We start from the raw sequence: 24,895 nt of genomic DNA, 5'->3' as shown, positions 1-24,895 counted from the left end.
GCCCATTTGATCGCATCTTGGCTCTGAGCTGTGACGCTCTCGGCGCTGTGGGCACCGGGTAGCTGGGGCAGGAGAGCCACCGAGGGCTCCGCAGGGGAGGGCTCCTGAAATGCCCCGCGGCTGGCTGGGTGACACCCGCCGACACCCGCTGCTCTGTCCTCCCAAATTCCCACACGTGGCGCTGGGCTGATCTGTCAGGGATACTCTAGCCATGGAGGCTGGTAAGTAAAGCAATTTCTTGTCCCCCTCAGAATATAGGAAAAGCTCTAGAAAATGTTAAATTGCTCTTACATATGGGCATGAGGGCTTTTAGGATTATAATACCGATTGGAAGAAAGTCTGAAAGGCTGAGTTAGGCCACACCTTGGTCATTGTGAAAGTGAATGATGGGACATGGGTTCATTGACCGTCCTCTCTACTGTGTGTTTGAGAAGTTCCAGAATGAGAAGTTTAAGAAAGGAGGAGAAAAAGAAGAGGTACTGTGTTCTTTTGACTTTTGACTCCTGCACCCCGAAGCTGGGACCCAAACTCCATTCTCCAGGGGAAGGGCCCAGCAGGCCGAGGTCACCGCAGACCTCCATGTCGCTGAGACCGAGTGGCTTGTCTCCTGATGCCCAGCCTCTGCAGCCCTGGGGACTTCTCCCGAAACTTCTCCTGGCTGTTTGGAGCCAGTCTGTCCTGGGCTTTCCTACTCCCAGAGCTCTTTTTTCACCCTTTCGTTGGGCCTTTGGCCTCAATTAGGCCTTCAAATGCCTTTCCTCCTTGGGGTCCAGACCTTGCTTTGTCTTTCTCATTCTCCACTCTCCCATCTGCTCCCCTGACCTCAGCTGCCCCCTAGGCCCAGACCACAGGCCTGAGCTCAGGGACCGACTGTCCACCTGCTTGGTGGGTGGCCCAACCCACCACAAGCACCTCACGCTATTGTCCGACCTGGAGCTCATCAGCTTCCTTCACCAGATCCTTCCCCTCCCGTCCCCAGTGTGAGGGCACTTAGCTGTCCCAGGAGGGGCCTCGGAGTTATTCTGGATTCTCCTTCTCATCTCCCACATCCCTCAGTCCCACAGCCACCCTTCCAGTACCTCTTACCCATCTGTCTTCTCCACCCTGCTCTCGTGGAGGCCAACTCAGCCTTGCCTTTTCCAGCTGTTCGAGGCTGGTGCCTTCCTTGGCTCGTGACCCTTGCGCCGGTTCTTTTACTTATAAGGAAAGTGCCTCCTCCTCTCCCTTGTAATTGTGTTGGGCCCACCCCAGATAATCCAGGATAACAGCCCCTTCTCAGGATCCTTCACTTAATCCCATCTGCAGAGTCCCTTTTGCCATGTAAGGTAACCTATTCACAGATTCTGGGAGTTAGGACAGGAACATCTTGGGAGGGTCATTAGTCTGTCTACCGCTGCAGCCTTTTTCAGAAATCAGGTGCTGAAAAGCCAAGGTTTTAAAACAACCAGTTAAGAGGTGTTTGGATTTCGTTCTGAACAATAATGAGATTAACTCAGCCATATATTTCATTGCACACAAAGGAAGTCGTCCGAACTGTCTGTGCTCCAGGTCAGAGAGAGGTCTTGCAAATCCCTGTGTTCGAGGCTTTCTGCTCTTTTAGGGTGACTTGGGATATGTTTCATGGGAGTAAAACAGGAGAGACATGCGAATCTCCTGACCCCCGCAGTGAGGAGAAGAAGGCACTTGTTTTCTCCTGGGAGGTTAGTTACCTGCAGATTTCTGCTTCTCTGATCTGTTAGCCTGGTACCTGGGAGGGAACAGGAAAAGACAAAGCTGTTTAAAAAAAAAGGGTCAGAATCCCCCAAACAGAGCCTGCGGCTGCTGAGCTGCCCTCTTGAGGAGATGTGGATTCCAAATGGTTGCCTTAGGCATTAATCACTTTCTCCTGAGCCAGAAGAAAATGAAGGTTAATAATAATAATTTTTAAAAATTACTCCTAAGGGGTTGCTTCTGAAAGAGCAGAGGGCACAGAGCTGAAGTTTGATGGGAGCTGATTATTGATCAGGGCCTGTTTGGTCCTCCGTGATGATGACCTTGCTCTTGTTACACTTGTAAGGCCGACCAGCTGTCATGGAGAGCAGGATGGATCTTGGAAGCTTACATCGTAGGATATCAGAGCCAGAAAGGGACCTTGGAAATCATGTTCCATCACTTAGAGATGAGGTTTGACTCCATGCCCAATGTTGTACAGCTCAGTGGAATCAGGAATGGGACTAGCAATTGGGTTGCCTGGATCCTGACCCGTTGCCCTCTAACTGTCCCTCACTCTCTCTCTCAGAGAGGACAGATGGAGGTAAGATCTCTACAGTAACTACTAAGGGTAGGGCGTAACAAGCTGTAATCCTTTGTGGTGCAGAATACAGATCCTGTCGGCATTCAGACACAAGCAAGGTGCTGGGGGCCGGAGGGCCAGGCAGGCTTTTGAGCTGGGCCGTACAGAGTAGGTAGAGTAGTGAGCTCCAGACGATGCAAGGAGGCCAGTGGTCACCACGCCAGGCAAGGGAAGGTACCGTGAGCGGACGTGGAGCCCCAGCTTTCTGGAGCAGAGGGGAGAGCTCCTTAATTGGAGTAAGGATGCTGGAAGAGTTGGTGGGACAAATTTTGGGACTCCAGAAATCCAGACAAAGGTCTTTGGACTTTCTGTGGGTGACCACAGAACTTCAAAGAGATTTGGCCTCAGAAAATGGCGACTGGACGTGGAATTTTGAAGAGGAAGAGTCGTGCGTGGCGAGACACTGCATATGTTACTTTAGGAACCATCCAGGAAAGAGAAGTAGCCAGAAGGAGGGGGGCCAAAAACAAGACTCCCCTTGAGCATGTCTCCAAAAGTGATGCCTTCTCGTCGTTTCCTTTTGAAGCAATATGCTGTCTCGGTGGGGGCTGAGACTAGGATGGAAAGGCCTCAGGAGCACAGTGTGGAATAGGGCTCTGCTCGCCCCCAAAGTCTGGGCCCCGCTCCTCACCCAGACCCCCAGCCCCTCAGCCCACTGTCACGGCACCCGTTCACACCTCTGACCACTGGCCAGCTTTCCCGCCGGGAGACGGGGGGCGGGGGGGGGACGTGCTGCAGACCCCTGTGCTCGAGAGAGGGGGGCACTCCGTACCGATTATGGCCGGGCCCAGACTGGGTGCTGGGAATGGATAAGGCTCAAATCGTCTTCACGGAGCTTCGAGGGGTTGTGGGGAAGACAAAACTCACGAGCAGACGCCCATGGTACCCAGTGGCGAGTGCTGTGCGTACGGGGAACACGGCAGCACCCGGCAGCGTACTCACCCAGCTTCAGCTGCGTCTTCACCCGAGGCCGGGGCATAGAGACGGTGTGAGCAAAGGCAGGGAGGCGAGACCCGCCTAGGGTGCCTGAGTGGTGGCAGGGCTGGCGAGGAAGGGGTTGGATTCAAGACACTGTCAGGAGGTAAAATCGGCTGAACACGGGGGTTGGGCGTGGAGTGCCGGGGCCGGGGGTGGGAGCATCAGGAAGTCCCCCCGGTGCTAGCGTGGAGGACACCAAGTGACGTGGGACGTGAGGGCGCAGGGGAAGGTGGGGCAGAGCAGGCCCGAGGGCAGGTGTGCACAGGCGGAGGTTCCAGTGCCTGTGGGTAAAGCTGCCCCTGGCCTGGAGCCGCTGCGGGACGGCCTGGGGCACAGCAAGGCCACGGGGCAGGCTTTCTGGCCGGGCCCTCACAGTGACCAGTTGCCTCCATCGGATAGACTTCTGTTCCTTCCCAAAGAAGCCAAGTCTGTGTTGGGGAAAAATCTATCCCAGTCTGTGAGAACACCACCAGCTGTTACCTTAAGAGAAGTAATTAATAAATTCATCCATGGTTGTATCTACAGACAGGGATCCTGGCAGAGCAACACGTGCAAAGAAGTCACTGTGATCCCTTACCAGATGGGTAAATCGGAGCATTTATTTTCCATAAACACTCTGATCTTTTAAACCACTGTCCTCAATAATAACAGTGAGAAATTTAGTTGTGTGGTGTCATTCTTTTGAAGCCAGGTCGTGTCGCGGGCACGGTATCCTTCTCGTCAGTAAAGCAGGCGCTGAAATCCAGCGCTAGCGGCACGCTCACCTCGGCGTCTGAGCTGGCAGTATACAGGGTGATGCCGCCGCCGTCGCCCCAAGCCCTGGAGTAAGAGGCGTGTTTAGCGGAATCAAGTGCCTGTGACAGGACTTCAGTCTGTGGCGTCTCTTTGTATCCCCGTGACTGTCCGTCAACTTACTCCGCAGCTGCGGGTCGGATCTGGTCTCTGGGCACACATTTACACATCAGAGCCTGTTGTTTTGCTTCTGCTACACATGACTGTAGCATCGCTCATGCAAATTCATGCTCCTCTCAAGCCTGTCTTCTGTTCTGTGATCATCATGTTTATAACCATGATATCTGCTGTTACTGTAGGTAGAAGGTTCCTGTAAAGTTCGATTTTCATTAAGCGTTGTTCATTAAGGTTCCAGGAGCTCAATAGGCAGAGCCTGGGACACACTGTAGTTATTTTACTCAGAAATGAATTCCTAGGATCCATACGGCTGTTCCTGTGTTTGAGGTGGCTGTTGACATTTGTTTATTTTTTTAACCACTGCGTACTGTGCTTACCTCTGACATGCTGGCTCCTCACTCAGTTAACATTCATTGCTAGAATGTGTGTTGTGAAGGTTCCTCATTCTAATGTACCGATGAACTTTGTTTGCACAGAGATTTTGCTTATGTAGCAAGAGACAAAGACACAAGAATTTTGAAATGTCATGTATTTCGATGTGACACACCAGCAAAAGCCATTGCCACAAGTCTCCACGAAATCTGTTCCAAGGTAAGGTGGGTCAGGGCACAGGGGCCCGCCCCGCTCCTTTTCCCCCCACCCCGCCGCTGAGCAGGGAAGGGCATGTGGAAGGACGGGGGAGTCGGCACGTTGACCTGCAGGTCGAGCTGCAGGAGCAGCAGGCCGACCGCCAGCCCAGCCAGTGTGGTTAATGCTCTTTCTGCGTGTCAGGCGTCGTGCTAAATGGCGCTCCACCTGCAAAAGGAGTACGGCCTTGGTGCCTCCCACGGTCCAGGGGGTCTGATAGGTGGACAGCGGGGTGGCGGAGGAGCTGTGTATCCCGAGCCCAGCAGGAAAGCGGGGGCAGGGAGTCAGGGCAGGTCTCCCAGGGCTGGGCCACCTGATCTGAGCATGGACCCGGGAAGAAGGGAGGGGGGTACAAAACCAGCTGGGGTGTCTGTGGAAGTGCAGGCGGCCGGGGGTTGCTGTGAACACATGCTGACGTCGCAAGACACACAGCGGCGAGGCAGGGCCACCGTCACAGTCTCACACTGGTGCGTGTCCAGCTTACTCCTCCAGAGTCACAGCCTCACCACCTCTCTCCCCCCCCTCGCAGAGCCATATGCCCACACACTCGTCCCCCCTCTGCCCGGCTCTCGTACTTGTCAGGACGTGGCTGTGTGATGCAGCGGCTCCGGCTGCTGCAGAGCCCTTCCTTGTGTGGACCTCTGTGTGTTTACTTGAGATGTGTGGCCTGTAGCAGAGGAGAGAGGTTCCTTGTTTGTCTCTTTGCTGGGCAGCTTTTGCGATTTGGAGACGGCTGGAGCTGCGCACTGTGCCTGGCACGTGTAGAGGGCTGGACACACGTGTCTGTCGTCCAGCCTTCCTGCTCCTGGCTTCCTCCTTTGTCCAGAATGCTCCCCCCTGTCGCTTCAGCCACCTTCGGGTCTCGCGGTGACCAGGCTCCTAACCATTCTCTTCTGGGCACGCTCTGCTTGGTTCCCCCGAATGAACCAGTGTTCCACAAGGGAGTCAACAGAGAACGGGCCGTGGCCATGGTGCCCTTTGACCTCCAAGGATGCATAGTTAACGTTCTCAGCAGTCCCATTACCCGCTGACCTGTGTTCCAGTAGTGGGAGCCAGGTCTCCAGGACGCTATCCCCAACTTCCTTCAGCCAGGCCTTTCCACTCCCCAGACTTACTGCTTGAATCCAAACACAGGACTTTGCCGCCCCCTGTGTTAATGTCACCTTTCTGGTTCCAGGCTGGCATCATTACCCAGCCTCACTCCCACAGGTCCTCCCGAGCTAGCCAAGCCCAGGTCACGGCCACCTCCACAGCCCAGCCTGGTCTCCGCAGCAGGAGCGAAGCAGGTGTCAGCCACAGTTCCCAAGGGAAGGGTAGGGGCTGGGAGCTGTCCCCAGCCCCAGAATAGCCCAGCAGTCTGCTGCTCTGACCGAATGACCGGGACCTGCAGGGTGGGTGCTGGTCCGGAGACCCCGCCTTCACCCCAGCCCGTGTGCACGTTCCTGCACGGGTGGCACTGGGGCGGCTGCTCCTTGTGCAGCCCTGAAGCGTGCTGCGCTGCCCGGGTTTCATTTTCTCATTCATTCATGCAGCAAGTGTAACCGAATGCTGCTTATGTGCCAGGCACTGTTCTGAGGAGACAGCAGAGACCAAAACAGAAAAAAAATCCTTGCCCTTGTGGAGCTTATATTCTAGCGTAAAGCCCTCAGAACACAGCCTGGCACAGAGTCAGTGCTCAGTGAATCTTGGATTTTACTGTCAGCAGCCCTCCTGCCCACTGACCAGGGGCAGGAGGCGCAGATCTGGAGACGGGCAGAGTGGAGCTCCGGGGGAAATGACTTGTTCCACTTGGGATGGAAAGCTCGGGCAGGGGATGAAGGTGTGAATTGCTCTTGCGGTCATTGAAGGTGGCTTCTTTGAGTCCCTAAACCCACAACACTGTGAACAGGGGTGAGAAGTGATGACTGTCAAGTGAAGGAGATGTTAGTGCCCCCAACAGAGGAGAGGCACTTAGAAGGACAGCTGACAGATTTAAACAGTGTGACCATAACACCAACAGCAATAGCAGCTAATATTTCTGAGTGCTTGTATTTACTGTCAGGACTGAAATTATTTTATTATTAGGGACATAAATATTATCATCCACATGTGCAGTGGAGGAAATGAGACAAGAGGGCAGGTGACTGGCTCAAGGCCACTTACTGCTAGTAAGTGGCTGGCGTGGGATTTGAACCCAGGTACTCTGTCCCCAGAGCCCTGAAAAGAGTCCCTGAAAGTGGCCATGTGGAAGCAGCGGGGGAAATCCGTTGCCCTGTGTTCCACCGACCACTGTGGGCCGGGAGGTGTACGCGTGACCAGGGGTATCGTGCGGTTTGTTGCGGCAGAGGTGGGAGCCTGGTAAATGGAAGAATGAATTCCAAACAATCATGAGACTGTTAATTACTCTGAGGAACAGTCATTCACTCTTCTCCCCAGAGAAAATGGGCACAGTTCTCAAAATGTGTGGCTCCAAGATGGGGGTGAGGAGTCAGGCAGCAGACTGAAGCCAGTTTAACTTGGAAGTGAAGTCAGCGCAGACACTCCACTGGCTGGAACAGCTGAGGACACGGGGTCTGTAACCGTGAGCCAAAGCTGTGTTTTCTCTCCTTCAGATCATGGCCGAACGGAAGAACGCCAAAGCCCTGGCCTGCAGCTCCCTGCAGGAAAGGGCCCACGTGAACCTCGACGTGCCCCTGCAAGGTAGGTCGGCGCCCCTGCTCCTTTCCCTGGCGCTCTCTGCCCAGGTCACCAAGCACAGGGTCTCGGACGGCTCCCTGGTGTATCTAGTCTCCCTCAGAACCAAGCTCGACTCAGCAGACCCGTGCCGAGCCTGCACTCGGGACCTTGGGTGTGGCTTAGGGCTGATTTTGTGTCAACAGGGTTAGGCATCAAGGGCCAGGGTGAGTTTTATTGTTGTTGGACAAGATTAAAGAAAAGTATGTTTAGTGCTTTTGTAATTCATGTACAGCCTGGGGTAAGGGTCAGCTAGTTTAAAAATATGTGGGTTGCTATTTTGGGGAGCTCAGTTTAGTCATTTTTCCTGTCTCTGATTTCACCCTCTGTGATTAAATTTCCTCAGGGCATCAACCTCTCCTAATAAATAGAGCACCCAAAGCTGCTACTTAGCACACATCCAAGAGAGAGTCACAGCTTAACACATAGATTCCAGTTCCTGCTTTCAAATGCTTTCCTACCTAGAAATGAAAGGTGAATGGGATTTTGATTGACAGCCCCAGTGTCTGGTGGAGGAAATGGCTGTTCTTATAGCATGATTGGCACACTGACCTCTAGAAACACAGGACGTTATGTGTCTGTTAGAACCATTGAGAAAAATGTGTTGCTTTATTCCCTGTAGTAGATTTTCCAACACCAAAGACTGAGCTGGTCCAGAAGTTCCACGTGCAGTACTTGGGCATGCTACCTGTGGACAAACCAGTCGGTATGTGAAACATGTATTGTCTTTCCACTTTGCAAGCGTTTGGGAGCTCATGAGAGATGTTCACCCTCCCATGGGGGTGGGGTCTGCTGTTTCACTCCTCGCCTTGTCTTGAATCGGACCCTCACACTGTCACCAGCCAGAGCGCACAGACAGTCCTGATCAAAAGGTCAGTACAGGACAGGCTGAGCTCCTCGGATGCATGGTCCCAGAATACAGGGACTTGAACAAAGCGGACCTGATTTCTCATTCACTCACAGTCCAGAGCTGCGTGAGCCAGGGCTGTGGAAGGGCCCTGCCCCCAGAGCACCTGCTTCAGTCCTTGTCACGTGCTGGGCGGGGATAGGGGGCTGAAGGAACCCTCCTGCTTTCCTGTTAAGGTGTGACCCAAAAGTACACACAGCAATCAGCAGTCAGCTCACATCTCAGGGGTAGAATTTAGTTGCTTAGCCATACCAGGCTGGGAGGAGGCTGAGAGAGGTAGCCTTTTCCTGGGTTAAAAAACGGCTGTGGAGGAATCAGAACCCTCACGTACTGCTGGGGCGAATGTAAAATGGTGCAGCTGCCCTGGAAAACAGTCTGGCAGTTCCTCAAAAGTTAAATAGAGAGTTACCATTTGATCCAGCAGTTCTGCTCCTGGGCTTTGTATCCAAGTGAAACGAAAACGTGTCCACACAAAACCTCGTACATGAATGTTCACAGCAGCATCATTCATAATAGTCAAAAAGCAGAAACAACCCAAATGTCCATCAGCTGACGAATGGATAAATAAAATACACTTCCATACAGTGGTACTTCATTTGGCAATAAAAAGGAATGAAGTATTAGACATGCTGCAACATGGCTGAACCTTGAAAACATGATGCTGAATGAAAGAAGCCAGTCACAAAGGACCGTATCCTGTACGATTCCATTTATATGAGTGGTGTAGGCAGATCTCTAGAGATAGGGCTGGGAGGAAATGGAGGGTGACTTCTGAAAGGTACGGGGTTTCTTTTTGGGGCGATGAAAATGTTCTAAACCTGATGGTGGTGATGGTCGCACACCTCTGAATATACTAAAAACCGTTGAGTTTTGCACTGTGAGTAAATTGTATGGTATGTGAATTATATCTCAGTAACGTTGTTCTCCCACCCACCCCCACCAAAAGCAGCTGTGGGAACACCCAGCCAAAGCGCCCCATCGAATAGCACGTGCTATTCGTGTCCAGGGGCCGCCCAAACTTGGCCTTGTTTAAGTGACAAAGTACAGTGAAAGGTGATCAGGGTAATCTGGCAGATGCTGGCTTCTGTTGGGTCCCCTTTTTCAAGGTTCCTTGCTTAGGAAAAGATAGCATTTGAATACTGTTTATACACTCGGAGCTGGGGAATCTTTGTAGAGAGGTGGGGGAGGGAGAGAGATGTCCTGGTTAGACAGGACATCACACACTGCTTCTCTGGAGGGTCTCATGACCCTTCTTTCTGTTGAAAAAGCTGGCATCTCTTTTCTTTTGAGCAATGAAATGCTCAAATGAAATGTCTTGTCTGGGGCTACAAAAAAAAAAAAAAGACCAGTCTGGGCATAGGTGTTACTGGATGATTTGGGCCCACGTTTGAGATTCAGAAATAGCTTTAGGACCTTTTTCAGTTATCCCTTCCATCCACAGGAATGGATACCCTGAACAATGCCATAGAAAGTCTTACGACCTCGTCCAGCAAGGAGGACTGGCCTTCGGTGAACATGAACGTGGCCGATGCTACTGTGACTGTCATCAGTGAGAAGGTGAGAAGGGTGGCAGATGGAGTTGGCCTGTGGAATCCAGTGAGGTTTCGGATACAGTAAGCTCCCATGAAACTTAGGCACGTACCAAGGCTTGGCCTCTGGGGAGTTGTGCTTGCTTGTGATTAAAATAGCCTACATTAAAAAAAGAGAGAGAGACATTTTGCCCTTTGTGCTTGGACCTCTGCACACCTCAGAGGCTTCTATTCTGGCGCTCCTCATTCTTCCTTCCTATGAAGCCTGGGAGATTGGAATCATTTGCTAGAGGTGACTGTGTGATACTAGCAGTAACTCACTAATGGGGCTTGGTTTTCTGGCCACTCTCCAGGCTCCGGTATTGACTGGGCTGTTATCTGAGCTTGGGGCGCAGGAGATGCTTCTGTAGTGGAACGTCCTGTGGTAGCAGGGACCACTGGTCATCTGGAGAGAGGCCAGCATTAGCCTCAACACAAATTATCTCAACTTTGTGGTTGAGGAAACTGAGGCACAGAGAGGTTAAGTAACTGCCCCCAGGCACACAGCGAGAAGTATAGCAGGATCAGTTTTCCATTCTGCCTCTGTGAGGCATCTGTCACGGAAAGACCATAAGTCCTTGGTCTGCTCTTGCTTCTGTCCACTAGCAGCTCACCTTCAAGCCCAATTCAATTTCTAAAGAGGAGTAAGATGCTCACTGACCCTGCCTGCCGCTCCAGCCTGCGCCGCTGGATTTTCTTCAGGTCTGCAAACGTGTGGTGCCTTTCCCTACCTCAGCACCTTTGCAAGTGCTGCTCCTTCTGTGCTCTACCCCTTTGCCTTCCCAGCCCCTACGCAGATCTCAATGTAAATGTCATTTCTCCCAACAAAACTTCCCAGCCTCTAAGACCAGCTTAGTTTGCCTGTTAATCAATCCCACAGCACCTGAGTGAATATTTAATAAGTCAAGATGTTAGCCAAAAGTCAGCGTTATTCTGGATGTATTTACTAATTTTCAAAAATTGCATATGGCTGCTGCAAAGGATGTGGTGTTCATAAGAATGAATTCCAAACACTTCTTAACTCGGTACCATATGGATACCAGTTTGTGGAAAAGGGAAAAAAAAAGTATTTGGCAACTTTTTGTTTTACACAGTTTTAGATAGAAATATGATTCAGTGTGCTGTTTAGTTGGGGAAGAAGACCTGGATGGAAAGAGAGCCCACGGCTCCTTTCCTCTTGGTGCTCTGGGGTTTCCGGTGGGTTTGCCTGGGCAAATGGGTTCTGAGCCACTGTATGGGCAATACGGAAAAAGTATACATGACACTGTTCCTGCCCACAGTGAAGCCACGGGCTTGGAGTCGAGCAGACAGAGTCCGGAACACACATACCCAGTTGCACTGTGGTTCAGAGCAGATTAAATGCCGGAACGAGGCACCCACAGCAGTGAGGCCTCTCCAGACACATTTAGAAACTTGCCTTTCTAGAAAAATACAGTCCTGTCTAAATTCAGTCTGGCTGTGTATTTTTAGACACCATTTCCTCTATGCAGCCACTCTAAGCGGATTCTATGACTTAAGGTCCAAACGTGTCTGTGACTTTGGCCAGAGCTGCTGAACAGCGTCTCTTGCAGAATGAAGAGGACATCCTGGTGGAGTGTCGGGTGCGATTCCTGTCCTTCATGGGCGTCGGGAAGGATGTGCATACGTTTGCCTTCATCATGGACACTGGGAACCAGCACTTTGAGTGCCACGTTTTCTGGTGCGAGCCTAATGCCGGTAACGTGTCCGAGGCGGTGCAGGCCGCCTGCATGGTGAGTGAGCCCGCTGCGGGGGTTCGACCCTCGGGCCCCTGCTTTTGTTTAATATGCCGTAAATTAGAGCAGAGTTACTGACTTAAAAGAAGCCAAGTCTGATCTCTAAAGTAATGCCTTGCTGTGTGACACCCTCACTCCTGCGGACAGAATCAATCGTGACAAGCACTTTGCCGTCTTAAGAGGCCAGGACACCTGAAAGAAGCAGTACTGGATGGAGCCAAGTTCTTCTGTAGAGACGCCAGGAACACTGAGAACGATGACCTTCGTTCGATTTGAGGACTCTTAATTCTTGATCCCTAAGTAATTTCAGTATGTGATCAGGAGATGCTGGTCATGCGTGAGTTGGTGCTGTTTGGAACCAACTCAGTAATTCTTTAAAAATTCAGTGTATTGAATGGTTTTTATTTTAGATAGTTGGTCTAAGTGCATTGTTCTTACATACTTTGTTTATATCTATGAACTCTATTCTTACCACAGCCCTGTTAAGTAGTTCTCTTTTATTTATAACAAAATAGAGGCTCAGAGGAAAGGACAGGCCCCAGGGCAGAGCTGGTAAGTGACAGAGCCTGCGTTCACCCCCAAGTCTCCGGGTAATAAAGCCAGTGCTCTTTGTACCACATATGTGATTTCAAACAAACAGAAACACCTTGCCATTCATTCTGCAAATATCCTTTGAGCTCCTGTCATTCCCAGCACTGGGAAAGTTCTAGTAAGAAGGAGGGAGCCATTTGAATGTAGACATCCAAGCCTGGGCTGCATGGTGTATTCTAGCAACAGTAGGTAGGGTTGCTGGAGCCAAGTGGAAGGAGGCGAGGTCCATGTCCACGAAGGGCCTGTGATCTCATGCCAAGGTGTGACCTTCAACAGAGATTGTTAAGCAGGAGAGTGAGTAGACCATGTTAGGTTTTAAAGCATACTCCAAAAAAGAGAGAAGAAAACAGAGTGGAGGAGGGTTGAAAGTACAGGGCAGAGGTGGGGAGATGACCAGGAGGCCAGTTTACTGGTCCATGGGAGAGTTGCTTCTAAACCAGGAGTGGCAGTGGGGAAAAGACAGGAGCGGGTGATGGAGAAACACCTGGCTGGCAATGAGGAATGCTGAATTTGAAGCACCTGCACTTCATTTAACTCAATCCACCATTTGTAGGCTGGACTCTGGGGAAGTTCAAGTAGGAATAAGACACGATCCTTGCATTACGGAGTTTAGGCCTATGGGGGAGACAGGTAAACCAGAATTCTGTTATGGTGTAGAAAGTGCTCTAAGTGAAAGTGTAAGACTACACTGGATGGAGGAGTGACCAGGAGGAAGAAGGTGGCCCTGAAAGCAGGTCGCTCACCAGGTCTGAGGTGAAAGAGTAGCTGGAAGCACGCTGTTGAGATACTCATTTGTTGGGGGGTTGGGGAGATCCTCACAGTTTTGAGGCTGAGGGAGATGAGCCAGTAAAGCCAGATTGAAATAGGGGTCATATTTGTAGTTGGGCCAAGGTCTTGGTGGTAGATGAAGGGCCTGGGGTTGGGTTAGAGTGCTGCTTGGGTTAGAGTAACTTTGAGACCGGCCAGAAGATGCCCGGAGTCCAGGGACAGGTGGAGCTGAGGGCAGCGGAGGGCGTCCTCTGTTTCTTTACAGACAGTACACTGCTAGTTAACAAAGAGGGGAAAGGACGAGGTGGACGGATGGCAGAGGCACAGGTGGGGGACGGGAAGAGAGCCAATTGGCTTTTATTTTAAAAGACACCTTTGAAGGAGGGGAGGAGAGGGAGGGGAAGGGAAGACCTGTGTTGTGCACTTATAATCTGTCTTCGTTCTCGCCACAGTCCTGTGTTAGAGTACAGTTTCCCCTCAGGTGCTGCGGGGCCAGGATTCTAACTCAAATCCACCTGCATATAAAGGACCGGGGCTGGGTGGAGAGGAGCAGCGCGGTGAAGCAGTCGAGATGAACCTCCTGACCAGGCATAGGGATTTGAGATGGGATGAAGGGACTGTGTGAAGAAAATAGAAAATGGGAGAGTCCAGCCAAGCAAAAATGGATGGTGACTGTTTAGGTATTTTGTGAAATTGTAAAGGATCATAACAGATGGTTTTAGTCATAAAATGAATGGCTTTCAGCCTTAATTATACATTTTAAATGCTGATGGCAATTAAATAATTAGCTTTATCACTGGTTACAGTTTGTTCTGATTCCCAGACTCATTTCCTCTCCTCTAGAAACAATTTCTACTCATTTGTTTACTATTTTAATTGTATTAGGGCCACCAGCTGAAGTGACTCAGCCAATCCAGCATAAGACATACGGGTAAAATCAAACCTTTCTTTACACTCTGTATCCAGCATTTCTAACTGGGTGGCTTTCCTCTTGATTCAAATCTGCATGATTCTCCATCTGAAATATTTATGCATCAGTTTATACAATCTGAAGTATCTCTGGGATTAACACATTCTGAATCTACTGAATTTTTAGGCATATTTTGCAGCTGAGTGGTATAGGCCCAGCTGAAACTATTTTGATGAAATTTAGAGGGAGATGGAGAGGGGTCCGCTCAATGAAATTCATCAGGCACAATTTTGATTTGCACTGGATATAACGTAACTAACATTAGAAACTCCCAGTCCAGTATACCATGTTGCGGTACCTGGCCATTATAAAACTGTGTTTGGAAGTGCATAGTTTTTTGGGGTTTTTTTCCTTTTTTTTTTTTTTAAAGAGAAGTGTATTTTTATTTATTTATTTATTTTTTGGCTGTGTTGGGTCTTCGTTTCTGTGCGAGGGCTTTCTCCAGTTATGGCGAGCGGGGGCCACTCTTCATCGCGGTGCACGGTCTCTCACTGTCGCGGCCTCTCCCTTTGCGGAGCACAGGCTCCAGACGCGCAGGCTCAGTAGTTGTGGCTCACGGGCTTAGTTGCTCCGCGGCATGTGGGATCTTCCCAGACCAGGGCTCGAACCCGTGTCCCCTGCATTGGCAGGCAGATTCTTAACCACTGTGCCACCAGGGAAGCCCTGGAAGTGCGTAGTTTTGATTGTGATGCAGACCTAGAAACATACTTTACACACAGGAGACGTGATAAATCATTTTTCATATGATTGGGTTGAAAGGGGCTAATTTTTTGGCCTGTGGGCTATGACAGCACATGGTGACAAGAGTCTTGCTGTAGAATAGTTCATGCTTTTCAGAGGGAAACATCAGACTGTTTCACAAATTGTTCTAAGGAACCTATTAATATTTAAGTAGATTTTTGAAAATCAGTTTAAAGTGCTTGGATTTTTTAAGGGCTTGGATTAGAAAAATAGCGTTTGATACATTTTAACCTTTTAATCTAATTTTGAAGAATTACTTATCTTTGCATTGATACAAAAGCAGGTGGACTGTGACTTTGTTTCTGAAGGATGGAAACTGTCCCTGGTGCCAGTGCTAATGGATTTTTAAAAATTAAATCTATTAAGATTTAGACTTGTATATAAAATATATCCTGAAATCTTAATAATTTTTTTTAAATTAAAGCAGGATGGGAACAAACATTTCTGAATGCCTTCTGTGTTGCTAGGCCTATTTTAGGCATTCTGCAGGTATTCCTTAATCATAACACTGTCTTTTAAGGCCGCCATTCTTCAGCCATTTTACAAATGAAGAAACTGAGGCTCAGAGAGATCTAATAACTTGCCTGGGGCTATACAGTTCACAGGTGGTAGAGCCAGATTCAAACCCTGCACTTTCTACCATGCTGACCCTCACTCGGTTAGCCATTAACACCTACTTCATTACCTGTCTGAGGAAAAAGTTAATAATCTCCCTCCCAATCCTTTTTCTTTTCATTAGCTCTTTGACTATGAGGTATATTCATCGCAGCCTAACAATATAGAGAACTTCAAGAGCATTTAACACACTCCACATTAAGGAAAAAAATAATAAACTCTTGGATTCATGCTTAGGAGCTAGGTCGTTAACCTCTGGGAGTTAAATATATTGATGAATTAAAATCACGTTAAACAAGAAGGGATGATACATTATTAACGACCATAAAACTTTTTTATTTCAGTTACGATACCAGAAGTGCTTGGTAGCCAGGCCGCCTTCACAGAAAGTTCGACCACCTCCTCCACCAGCAGACTCTGTGACCAGGAGAGTCACAACCAATGTAAAACGAGGGGTCTTATCCCTCATTGACACTTTGAAACAGAAACGCCCTGTCACAGAAACGCCGTAGCTGCATATGTGAAAGGATCCTGTAATATTTACTGAAGATTGAATAGCTACACTAAAGAAGAGGAGCTGATCTCTGGCCTTCCATTCAGTTGCTGATGCTTTGTCTTCAGAGATTAATAACCTAACCAAACAGTGTTAGACAAGCATGTTCTCTCGTCTTGCCACCGTTGTGTGATATGAAAAGAAGCATGACTAATTTTTTTTGCTGTAAGTTACATCATGAGCAGTGGAAGCTCCCTTTCTTATTGTAAATATCGTGAACATTATGTAACTTCACACACACAGGGAAGAATGTGGCCACACCCCTCCCAGTGAAGCAGCTGAGTCCTTGGAGTGAATGACACCTGGGTTAGTTTCATTGTCTTCTTGACTGGATCTATCACAAGCAACTTTTAAGTCCTACAGCACTTTGCCCTGTTTTCAACATTGGAGTAGACACTGCATACCGGATACCACTGAATTGCTGTAAAAACAGGATGATGAGTTTTTGTTTTAGTTTTTCATAAAATCGAACCTTTGGTTGACAAAATTGGCTGTTGGCATCAGTATAGAAACCAACTGGCAACTTTCCTTGACGAGCTCTTTGACACATGGACACCATTTCATGTCTACAGCTGTTTGGGGGATGTTGGGAAAAAAAGTGAAGCTTCAAAATTGAAAAACTAAATTTCAGAAATTAAAACAAAAAGAGCCTTTCTGTTCAGATGGTTTTCAAACTGATTATTAAGAAAAAGAAAGAGATTAACAAAATCATAATGCATTTTGGGTGGGACATATTTCAAACTTCTGCCTTATACTGTACAATGCAGCTAGAGAATTATAGTTCACTATGGCCATTCTCTACATAAACATTAAAATGAAATATTCCTCGTAAGCCTTTCATCCTTAGTTTGATAATTAGCCAATATGCAACTTGGAGTTGAGGAAATGTCATTTATATTTTAGATCTCCACCACCACGTTGTTTTCCACCTCCTACGTAAATGTTCTGCTAGGATTCTGCATCTAGCTCAATCTTACCTTAATGCTTTTTGCCCAGAAAGCTGTCTGTCCATCATGTAATGTCCATGGCAACAAACTTCATTAAATTGAACCTTTCTGAATTTATGTATTTAATATTAAAATTTGTTGGACTCTAGATATATTTTTTAATTTATATTTTTTCCATTTATTTTCAAGATTTAAAAATTTCATATCAGAGCAAAATATACATAGGAACAAAGGACTATTTAACAGGCTTCCCAAAAACAGCACTTTTCTGCTTCTCTATCTATAGATGAGAGACTTAGCTGTAAAGATAAACAGATTTAGACACCTGTTGATAATGTTTTAAAGAAGAAGTTGCTAAGAAGCTCAATCTAAACATTAGTTTTGTTTACTTTTCAGTGATAAAATTATCATTTTACAACATTGTTGTAAAAGTAATGCTTTATGTTTATCTACTGCTATGTATGTGTCAAAATGGTTTCCACATTCTTATCGTCACATTTGAGCCTTATAAGGTAGAGAAGGTACTAAACACATTTGAGAAATAAAAAATATGAATTAAAGAGGCTCAGTCACCTAGCCTAAGATCTCAAGAAAGTTAGTGAGAAAGCCAGAACTAGGACCCATGCTTCTCAACTCCCAGTTATTAAGTTATGCTGCTTCCACACCAGTCAGGAGGAGTCTTTCTTTCCAAAATTACTCTGGGCATATCCAGTTATTGTCAGGCAATCTTAGGATTCCCTGTATAAGAGGGGAAGTATGTCCAAATTACTCATGCTGTGATTTAAAACCATTGCCCGCTCTCAGTTTTCCTGCAGTGTGCCTCAAATGTGTTGTAGAGGACAGGATTCTACATGCAGCACATCCTGTTCAACCCACAAGACTATCCAGAGATGATGTTACATGTGGTAGAAATATTCCTAACTCATGATACTTAGCCACCAGAGAACATGATGGAATGAGTAGGTGGCCTCCTGCCTCTGTTCCCTCTCAGAATTCTGGAATTGTTTGCTAGCACCCTAGTGTTATGACAAAAGAGAGGCCACTCTAGAAATGGATTATACTTCTCACCAGCCTATATACTATTCCACTAAAGAAGTTACCAGTGACATCCTAAGAAATTACTGCATTAAGAAAATCCTTACTGTGCCCTTCGAAAAGCTGTTCAAAATTCAATCTTGATGATCTTTCATCTTGACCTCCACAGTGAAACAAACATTTTAGTGTGATAAACTTCAAAATTCTTTAAAAAGTGATCCACTTTTATATTGGACATCTCTACCAGAACCCATTCATTTTTTTTTTAAGGCATACATATGTTTTCAGGATCAAGAATACTGAGCTAGCGTTAAGTAGCAAACTGATTTATATATGCAATTATAGGATGCATTAAGATGAATGATAGCCTTTACATACTGAAAACTTTACTGCAGATACTTTGTTTTAAAAATAGCTTTGCATACTAAATGCAATTAATTTTATAAAATTAATTATGTTAAGCCGTATGTTCAGACACTTTCTGCCATGGCCAAAAACTATGTATGAAAGTATGTGTGTATTTTCTGTGAAAGGATGCTAGTGTTTTACCTGATATTGTAGTGACACTTCAGTTATCTATGCATTCTTTGTATCTGTGATTTGGTAAACAGGCAGCCATGTTCACTATGCCTTGTATGTCTTATCATTTTTTTAATTAACCTGTTAAATACAGCTTAAAATATTTTTATTTTATTTATTCTATTTTTACTGAAATATACTGCATTATTGTGTTAATGTATTATCTTTACTGGATATTATCTCTCAATGTATCCAGGTCTAAGTAATCTCAGTGAACTATACATTGCCTAAAAGGTGGTTTTGTAATGATTTGTAGTCACATTTTTATTGGAATATGTATAAGAAAAGGCAAAATACTTAAAAGTTCCTTTTATTTTTTAAAAGCAGCTAGATAGACGCATACTTACCAACTCACATATGTGCTCCTTGGCCGCATCAAGGGGAATAGCCAACATGCCTATGGCTAAAAACTTTACTTCGCAAACTTAAAGCACTGCTTGGTGCTTCGTTTTTATATCCTTCACCACACGTGTGAGCTCATCTAAGAGACAGACACATGTCCTCCTGCCCTTTGTTTACACCTGGATATATGATCACCCATAGCTAATTAGGACCATTGTTTTTGTTTGTGTCTGTCTTACTGCATGAAGCGACATTAGACCCATTTCCATTAAAATAAGCTCTTGGTGATAAACTGTTGGCACTGCTACTTTTTAAAAAATTCCACTTTATGATTTTATGACGAACATTTGTACGATTCTACACAAGGTCATTTACTAGAAGCCCTAAATCTTTCCTCCTCTTCTTATATGACACACACTCATTTCATAAGCATTGCAACACAAACTCAAGATGATATCATAAACAATGTGAGAAACAACATCTCCCTAACTGATACTAGCACAGCTTAACTAGTAAAAGCATTAGCTCTCTAGTTTGCCAGGCTTACTTAACCCAATACACAGCTAACGTGTGTTATACAGCCAGTAAAATGTTTATTTCAGCTTCAGGGAAAAGATACTGCTCACACTTTATCAGTGAGAGTGCTCCCTGCCATCCAAAGCAGCTTGTTTATCCCAAAAGAACATTTGGTTTTGCTTTCTGCCCCTTTTGCTGTTGACCGCTTTTACACATTTAAATGTAATATGTTGTGAGAATAAACTTAGCTGCGTAAAATGTTTGGCTCATTTATCTGACATCAGTCATACATATCCAGGAATAGAAATAAAAGTTTAGTGTCTCCACGCCAGTCATTTTATTTTCAAATTATTCTTACCTCAAATTAAAAGTCATTTTAGTAATGTAAGATTCTGCTTTGATTGATTAGTTATTGTATATTTCCACCTGGTAAGAACTAGAAAGTAACTTTAAATTTTGAATAATTCATCGCATGGTCCTTACTTGGTACTCAGGAAGGACAGCTGGCATTTTGGACATAGAGGCCTATTCAGTCACCAATTTGATGCTTGTGTAAGCACTCTTTCTAGTGTTAAGAAAGTCCATCTTTCCTTTAAGAGCCTGATATCAAAGAATGAAAGATAGAGTTGTACAGGCACTAAATCCAAAATGAAAGGTGACTAGAAAAACAGCAGTTGAATCTGGTTTAGTTTAACTGTTAGACATATGGAAGAAGATAAATAGAATTTAAAGTGTGTACCCATTTTTTGTTCATCTTGCATTTCCCCCAGTAGTTTACCTTTTTCCTCAATCAAAGGCAGTTAGTTAGTTACTCTCAAAGAGCAAAATTTCATTTGGTTTCAGGTATTATATAGTGGTAAATAATTACACATTAAAAATGTGAATTTGCTATTGGAGTATCTAAAAACCAGTAATTTCATTACTTTAGATTTTTGCAGCACTTTTCTCTAAGAAGCTGAAAAAAGAAAAATGTCAATGTAATCAATATTCTCCTTTACTAGAATTCTCCCATATTGTTTTTAATCCAAAGTATTTCCCTTTTTAGTCTACCAAAATATTTAAATAATTGATCACATCCTTCTTTCTTAGAAGATTCCAAAGAAGAAAACTGCAGGCTTAATGAATGAATGGTTTAATTGAGAATCTCCATATACTTAGAAAAATAATTTATGACAGGATTCATGTTATGAGATACTGAAGGTACATGGCTAAAGTTGTGATGTGACATGAACCACATGCTGCTATAGAGATCAGAAAAATATCCTGAACTATTTCATAACAGTGTGAGTTTTCTTCTTATAATAACTATTAGCAGAAAATAAAAATCTCAGACCTGCTACTTTGGGACAATGGAATACTCTTCAGCCTGGGGCAGAGGAGAGATGTAAGGAAAGGGATAAAAGATCCCTGGGATAAAATATCAGCTCTTTACTGAACAAAGTTCAGTTCAGCTGCACTGGCCTCCCAGAGGCACGGAAGGCTCTAAGCCAGAGAGTGGGAATAGGAGAAAACCATACTATAACTTTCAGAGCAAAGATTATATAGTTTTTGATTTTTGAAAGTAGTAAAATAAGCTGAGCATTTAAAACATTTCTGTATTTTTTAAGAGTCATAATTAACAGAATTCTTTTGGAATTTAAAAATATTAAGTCTGGTTCAAGTATAAAAAGTCATGTTTCCTTTCTTCACTGACACATTTTACTGGTAAGTGTAAATCTTCAGTTAAAAACATTTATTACTGCTAAAATGAAATTCACCCTTTTTTATCCTCACTTCAAGTGAGAAAATTATACAATATTAGAGCTGAAATAGACCTAAATGTTCATCTTGAAGAGGATAATAGTCTACTAAAATCATGCCACCTGAATTGAAATTTAGGAATTTATTTAACACTATTCAACACAACTGGATTCTGAAAACACAACTTTAAATTCAAACTCTGAATGTGTCTATGAACATGTTTTTAAACAGTAGGATTTATAGTTGTAACATATTTGATTTAATGTCACTTTCTGTTGCCATGATGAAAAAAAAATCAGTAGACCCAGAAATGATAATCATAACCAATTCTTGGAAGGCAACTGATAATACAGTCAAGATGAACTGACTTTTAATATAATTAAAACAGTGCTACAATATATTTTAATTGAGCATCAGAAATGACTTACCAAAGTTTTGATTACTGTGTGCCACTTGAAATGACCATCTCACCTGATCTTTGAATCATAAATTTGTATAGATTTCTTCAAAAATAGGGGTATCACTTGTATTCAACAGTTTGGCCTCTTCCTCAGAATTACTATTTAGATGGAAATTTGCTTACAGTCACTTTTTTTACAACAGTATTTGGCATAAATAGTTAAAAGGGAGAGCTTATGTTCAGTCTGCTCAGGATCCTAGAGGTTCTTCCAGTGAGAAACAGTTTTCACTCTGTGAATGGACAGTTGAACTACTCACACCTAGAACTTTGGACCTTCCTGTTCTTCCTACTCATACTTAACCTCAATCACATTACAAAAGCTCATAACATCTCCTATTTTGATGTTTAAGAGAAAAAAGTCAACCTCGATAGTGATTGAAAATGTTAAACTACAGCTGACTCGATACTGAAGAGCAATCTATAGTCCGTGCAAGAGCATCTTTTCCAAACCTACGCTTTCTAATAAACTGCCTCACAAGTTAACTTTGAAAAGAAGTCTGTTCTAAGGCACACAGTGTTTCCCTTCAGGAAAAATTGTTGCAGCTTTAAAACCAGTGTCCTAAGTCCAGACAGAAAGTTAACAAGAGTGAGACAAGTTCTAACAGCCAATACCGAGTCTACAACTGGACGTTCTAAAACAGATCAGCACCCAGCTACTGAACTCTCTGAATTCTGCTTTGCTTAACTCACCTATATTATTCTCACTTGTCTTAATTCACTTGAAGGTAATAATCACATTTAGAAGATACTAAGTGACCAAAAGGATGAGTAGGGATGTCTAACCTTCAGAGAAATATCAGACTTTGAAAAAAAAATCTACTACTCTTGACCCCTGTAAAAAACACAAGACAGTCAAAGCCATGGTCGAGGATGCCTGGGTAGAGAGGAAGGTAAGTTTTCTTTAGGTTTTTCCCCTCTTCTTGGTATTGATGGTGTGGGAAGATAGCCAGGCATGACAGTCTTGGGCCCAACCCGACGATAGTAAAAATGTTGAGTTGGTATCTGAGATCTGATCCCTTGGGGACTAGAAAATGGCAACATTACTGGAGGCAAAACAATCTCTATAGGTTTCAGTGCAATCATTCTGTCTTCTGGGCGAGGTCTTACAAAGTTTGTCGGCCGTTCGTATGGTCTGGAGGGAGATGTGTTCTTCATAAATGTAGGCACTAAAGGATTGGTGGTGGGCTTGTTGGATTTTCTGACCTGTGAGGAAGAACCCACTTGATTTGTATTCTTCTGTGGAGGAGATGTTTTTGTTGTTAATGTCTCTGACTGATGAGCACTTGCATTAGTTTCTTGACTCAGGAACTCAGCAATTTTCATCTGGATGCTGCTACTATCAGAAGTGGAAGATTTTGGCAATGACATTTTTGATTTTTTCTTCTTCTTCTCCCGTTTTGAAGGTTTACCCAACTCGATCCCATCCAGTAGACCCTTTGCTGCAGCACGGGCCAAAACATCTTTCACAGACACTGTCTCAGATGGGTCCCGCTATAATTAAACGTGGGAGTTAACTGTTACTGTGCATATTACAAATATTTATCAGTGTTTCAGTAAAGATAAAAGAGTATCTTTGTTATACTAAAAGAAATAGTTTTTAGACCTTAGTCTCTTAATATATCCTATAAGCCTCAGGAAATTACTTTCTTTGTACTTAAATCTCCCCATTTGTGAACCTGATAGAAAAAAAAAAAAAGAATTACAGAGCTTCTTTCTTTTTTTTTTTTTGAATTTTTGAATTTTATTTTTTTATACAGCAGGTTCTTATTAGTTATCTGTTTTATACATATTAGTGTATATATGTCCAGAGCTTATTTCTTACCTATGAGCTAAAATGAACTGGATATTGACAAAGTGCTTGGAGAAGTCGGGGTGGAGAACAGGCAAGGGAAAAACACTCAGGAGGACAATAAAGATAAAAATAGGGATTTCCGCCATACAATAGTAATTCTTTTTCCTGCCCTTTAGCTATTTATGAAATAAGCATACCATTATGAAATGTTCAGAAAGTTCCTATGTTCCTCTTATGAGACTTTGTTGTTTCTTAATTCCTAAGTATAAAATGGATTGGGATTTTTTTTATCCTTACCTCCCTTGTGAGAACAGAAAGAAAACAACCATTGGTAATTTCAGATGGTTCCATTCTGAAAAATTTGTCAGTGGACAAATGTATTTCCTTTAAGGAGCACAGTGGAAGGACAGGGGGACTAAGCCTGCAATAGATAACAGCAAACAATTAATAGTTAGAATGTCTTATTTGCCAATGGAGGGAGACAGTAAATTGCAACCAATTTTCTTTTATTATGTTTTACCCATTATTTAAACAAAAATTCCAGATAAGAATAAAATGTCAAGGGGAGGGATCAAGATGGTGGAGTAGTAGGATGTGGAGCTAACCTCGTCCCACAAATACATCAAAAATACATCTACATGTGGAACGATTCTCAGAACACCTACTGAACCCTGGCAGAAGACCTCAGACTTCTGAGAGGGCAATAAAATCTCCACATAACCAAGTAGGACAAAAGAAAAAAGAAAAAAAAGAGGGAGAAAGGAATCAGGACAGGACCCTGCGCCCCTGGGAGGGAACTGTGAAACAAGAAAGGTTCTGGCACCCTGTCAAGTCCCCTCACCAGTGGGGAGATCAGCTGGGACGGAGGGGGAGCTTCGGAGCCTCAGAAGAGAGCACAGAACTGGTGTGCAGCAGGCAGAATGGAAAGAGACCTGCACAGACGGTCGGTATCACAGCGCTGCACCCCCCAGCCTGAGACGTGCGTCCACCAGTGTGGGCGGGGGCTGGGAGCTGAAGCTTGGGCTTCAGAGGTCAGACCTGGGGAGAAGACTGGGGTTGGCTGTGCGGAGACAGCCTGAAGGGGCTGGATTTTGGTATGACTGAAACCAAGGATGTACGCAGAAGAAGCCCAGGCCCACCATAGAGGCAAGGTGCCATTGTTGAGGGCACGCGAGGGGAGGGGCAGGACCTGCCATAGCAGCCTCCTTCCCTGCACATGCACTCTAAGGCAACAGGACACTGCCTGCACGAGCTCCAGGAGCAGGCACCAACCGCTGCTGTGGGCTCAGGGGTGGGCATGAGCCACCGATGCCATCGCAGGCTCCAGGGGCACGAGTGAGCCACCACCGCACCAAGAGCTCTGGGAGCAGGTGCCAGCTGCCACCTTTGCGGGCTCTGGGAGAGAACACCAGCCACTGCTTCTGCACACCCCCTATCAATGGGATAACAGCCAGCACAC

At 45.4% G+C, this 24,895-nt stretch overlaps 2 protein-coding genes across 19 annotated transcripts in view; one reads left to right on the top strand and one right to left on the bottom strand.

Annotated features, from left to right (window-relative positions):
* The window catches only part of APBB2 (amyloid beta precursor protein binding family B member 2), a 372,773-nt gene extending 353,071 nt beyond the window's left edge, over positions 1-19,702 (top strand). For 16 of the 18 annotated variants that reach the window (XM_061192201.1, XM_061192196.1, XM_061192197.1 and 13 more), the window contains 6 exons: positions 4,696-4,810; positions 7,438-7,525; positions 8,181-8,264; positions 9,907-10,022; positions 11,605-11,784; positions 15,817-19,702. In XM_061192201.1, the coding sequence (XP_061048184.1) occupies positions 4,696-4,810; positions 7,438-7,525; positions 8,181-8,264; positions 9,907-10,022; positions 11,605-11,784; positions 15,817-15,984 (751 nt within the window). In that variant the 3' untranslated portion in view covers positions 15,985-19,702. The remainder of the gene's footprint in view (positions 1-4,695; positions 4,811-7,437; positions 7,526-8,180; positions 8,265-9,906; positions 10,023-11,604; positions 11,785-15,816) is intronic. The other 2 variants (XM_061192211.1, XM_061192207.1) reach the window with 1 other exon arrangement.
* Positions 19,703-22,483: 2,781 nt separating this feature from the next.
* Positions 22,484-24,895, bottom strand: part of NSUN7 (NOP2/Sun RNA methyltransferase family member 7) — a 58,046-nt gene continuing 55,634 nt past the window's right edge. The window contains exons 10-11 of the mRNA XM_061191337.1: positions 23,734-23,857; positions 22,484-23,135 (exon numbers count right to left, since the gene is read on the bottom strand). Coding sequence (XP_061047320.1) covers positions 22,497-23,135; positions 23,734-23,857 — 763 coding nt within the window. The 3' untranslated portion in view covers positions 22,484-22,496. The remainder of the gene's footprint in view (positions 23,136-23,733; positions 23,858-24,895) is intronic.

This window comes from Eubalaena glacialis, chromosome 5, assembly GCF_028564815.1.
Source record: "Eubalaena glacialis isolate mEubGla1 chromosome 5, mEubGla1.1.hap2.+ XY, whole genome shotgun sequence".
In the NCBI taxonomy this organism is placed as follows: domain Eukaryota; kingdom Metazoa; phylum Chordata; class Mammalia; order Artiodactyla; family Balaenidae; genus Eubalaena; species Eubalaena glacialis.
This window is presented reverse-complemented; position numbering and strand designations above follow the sequence as displayed.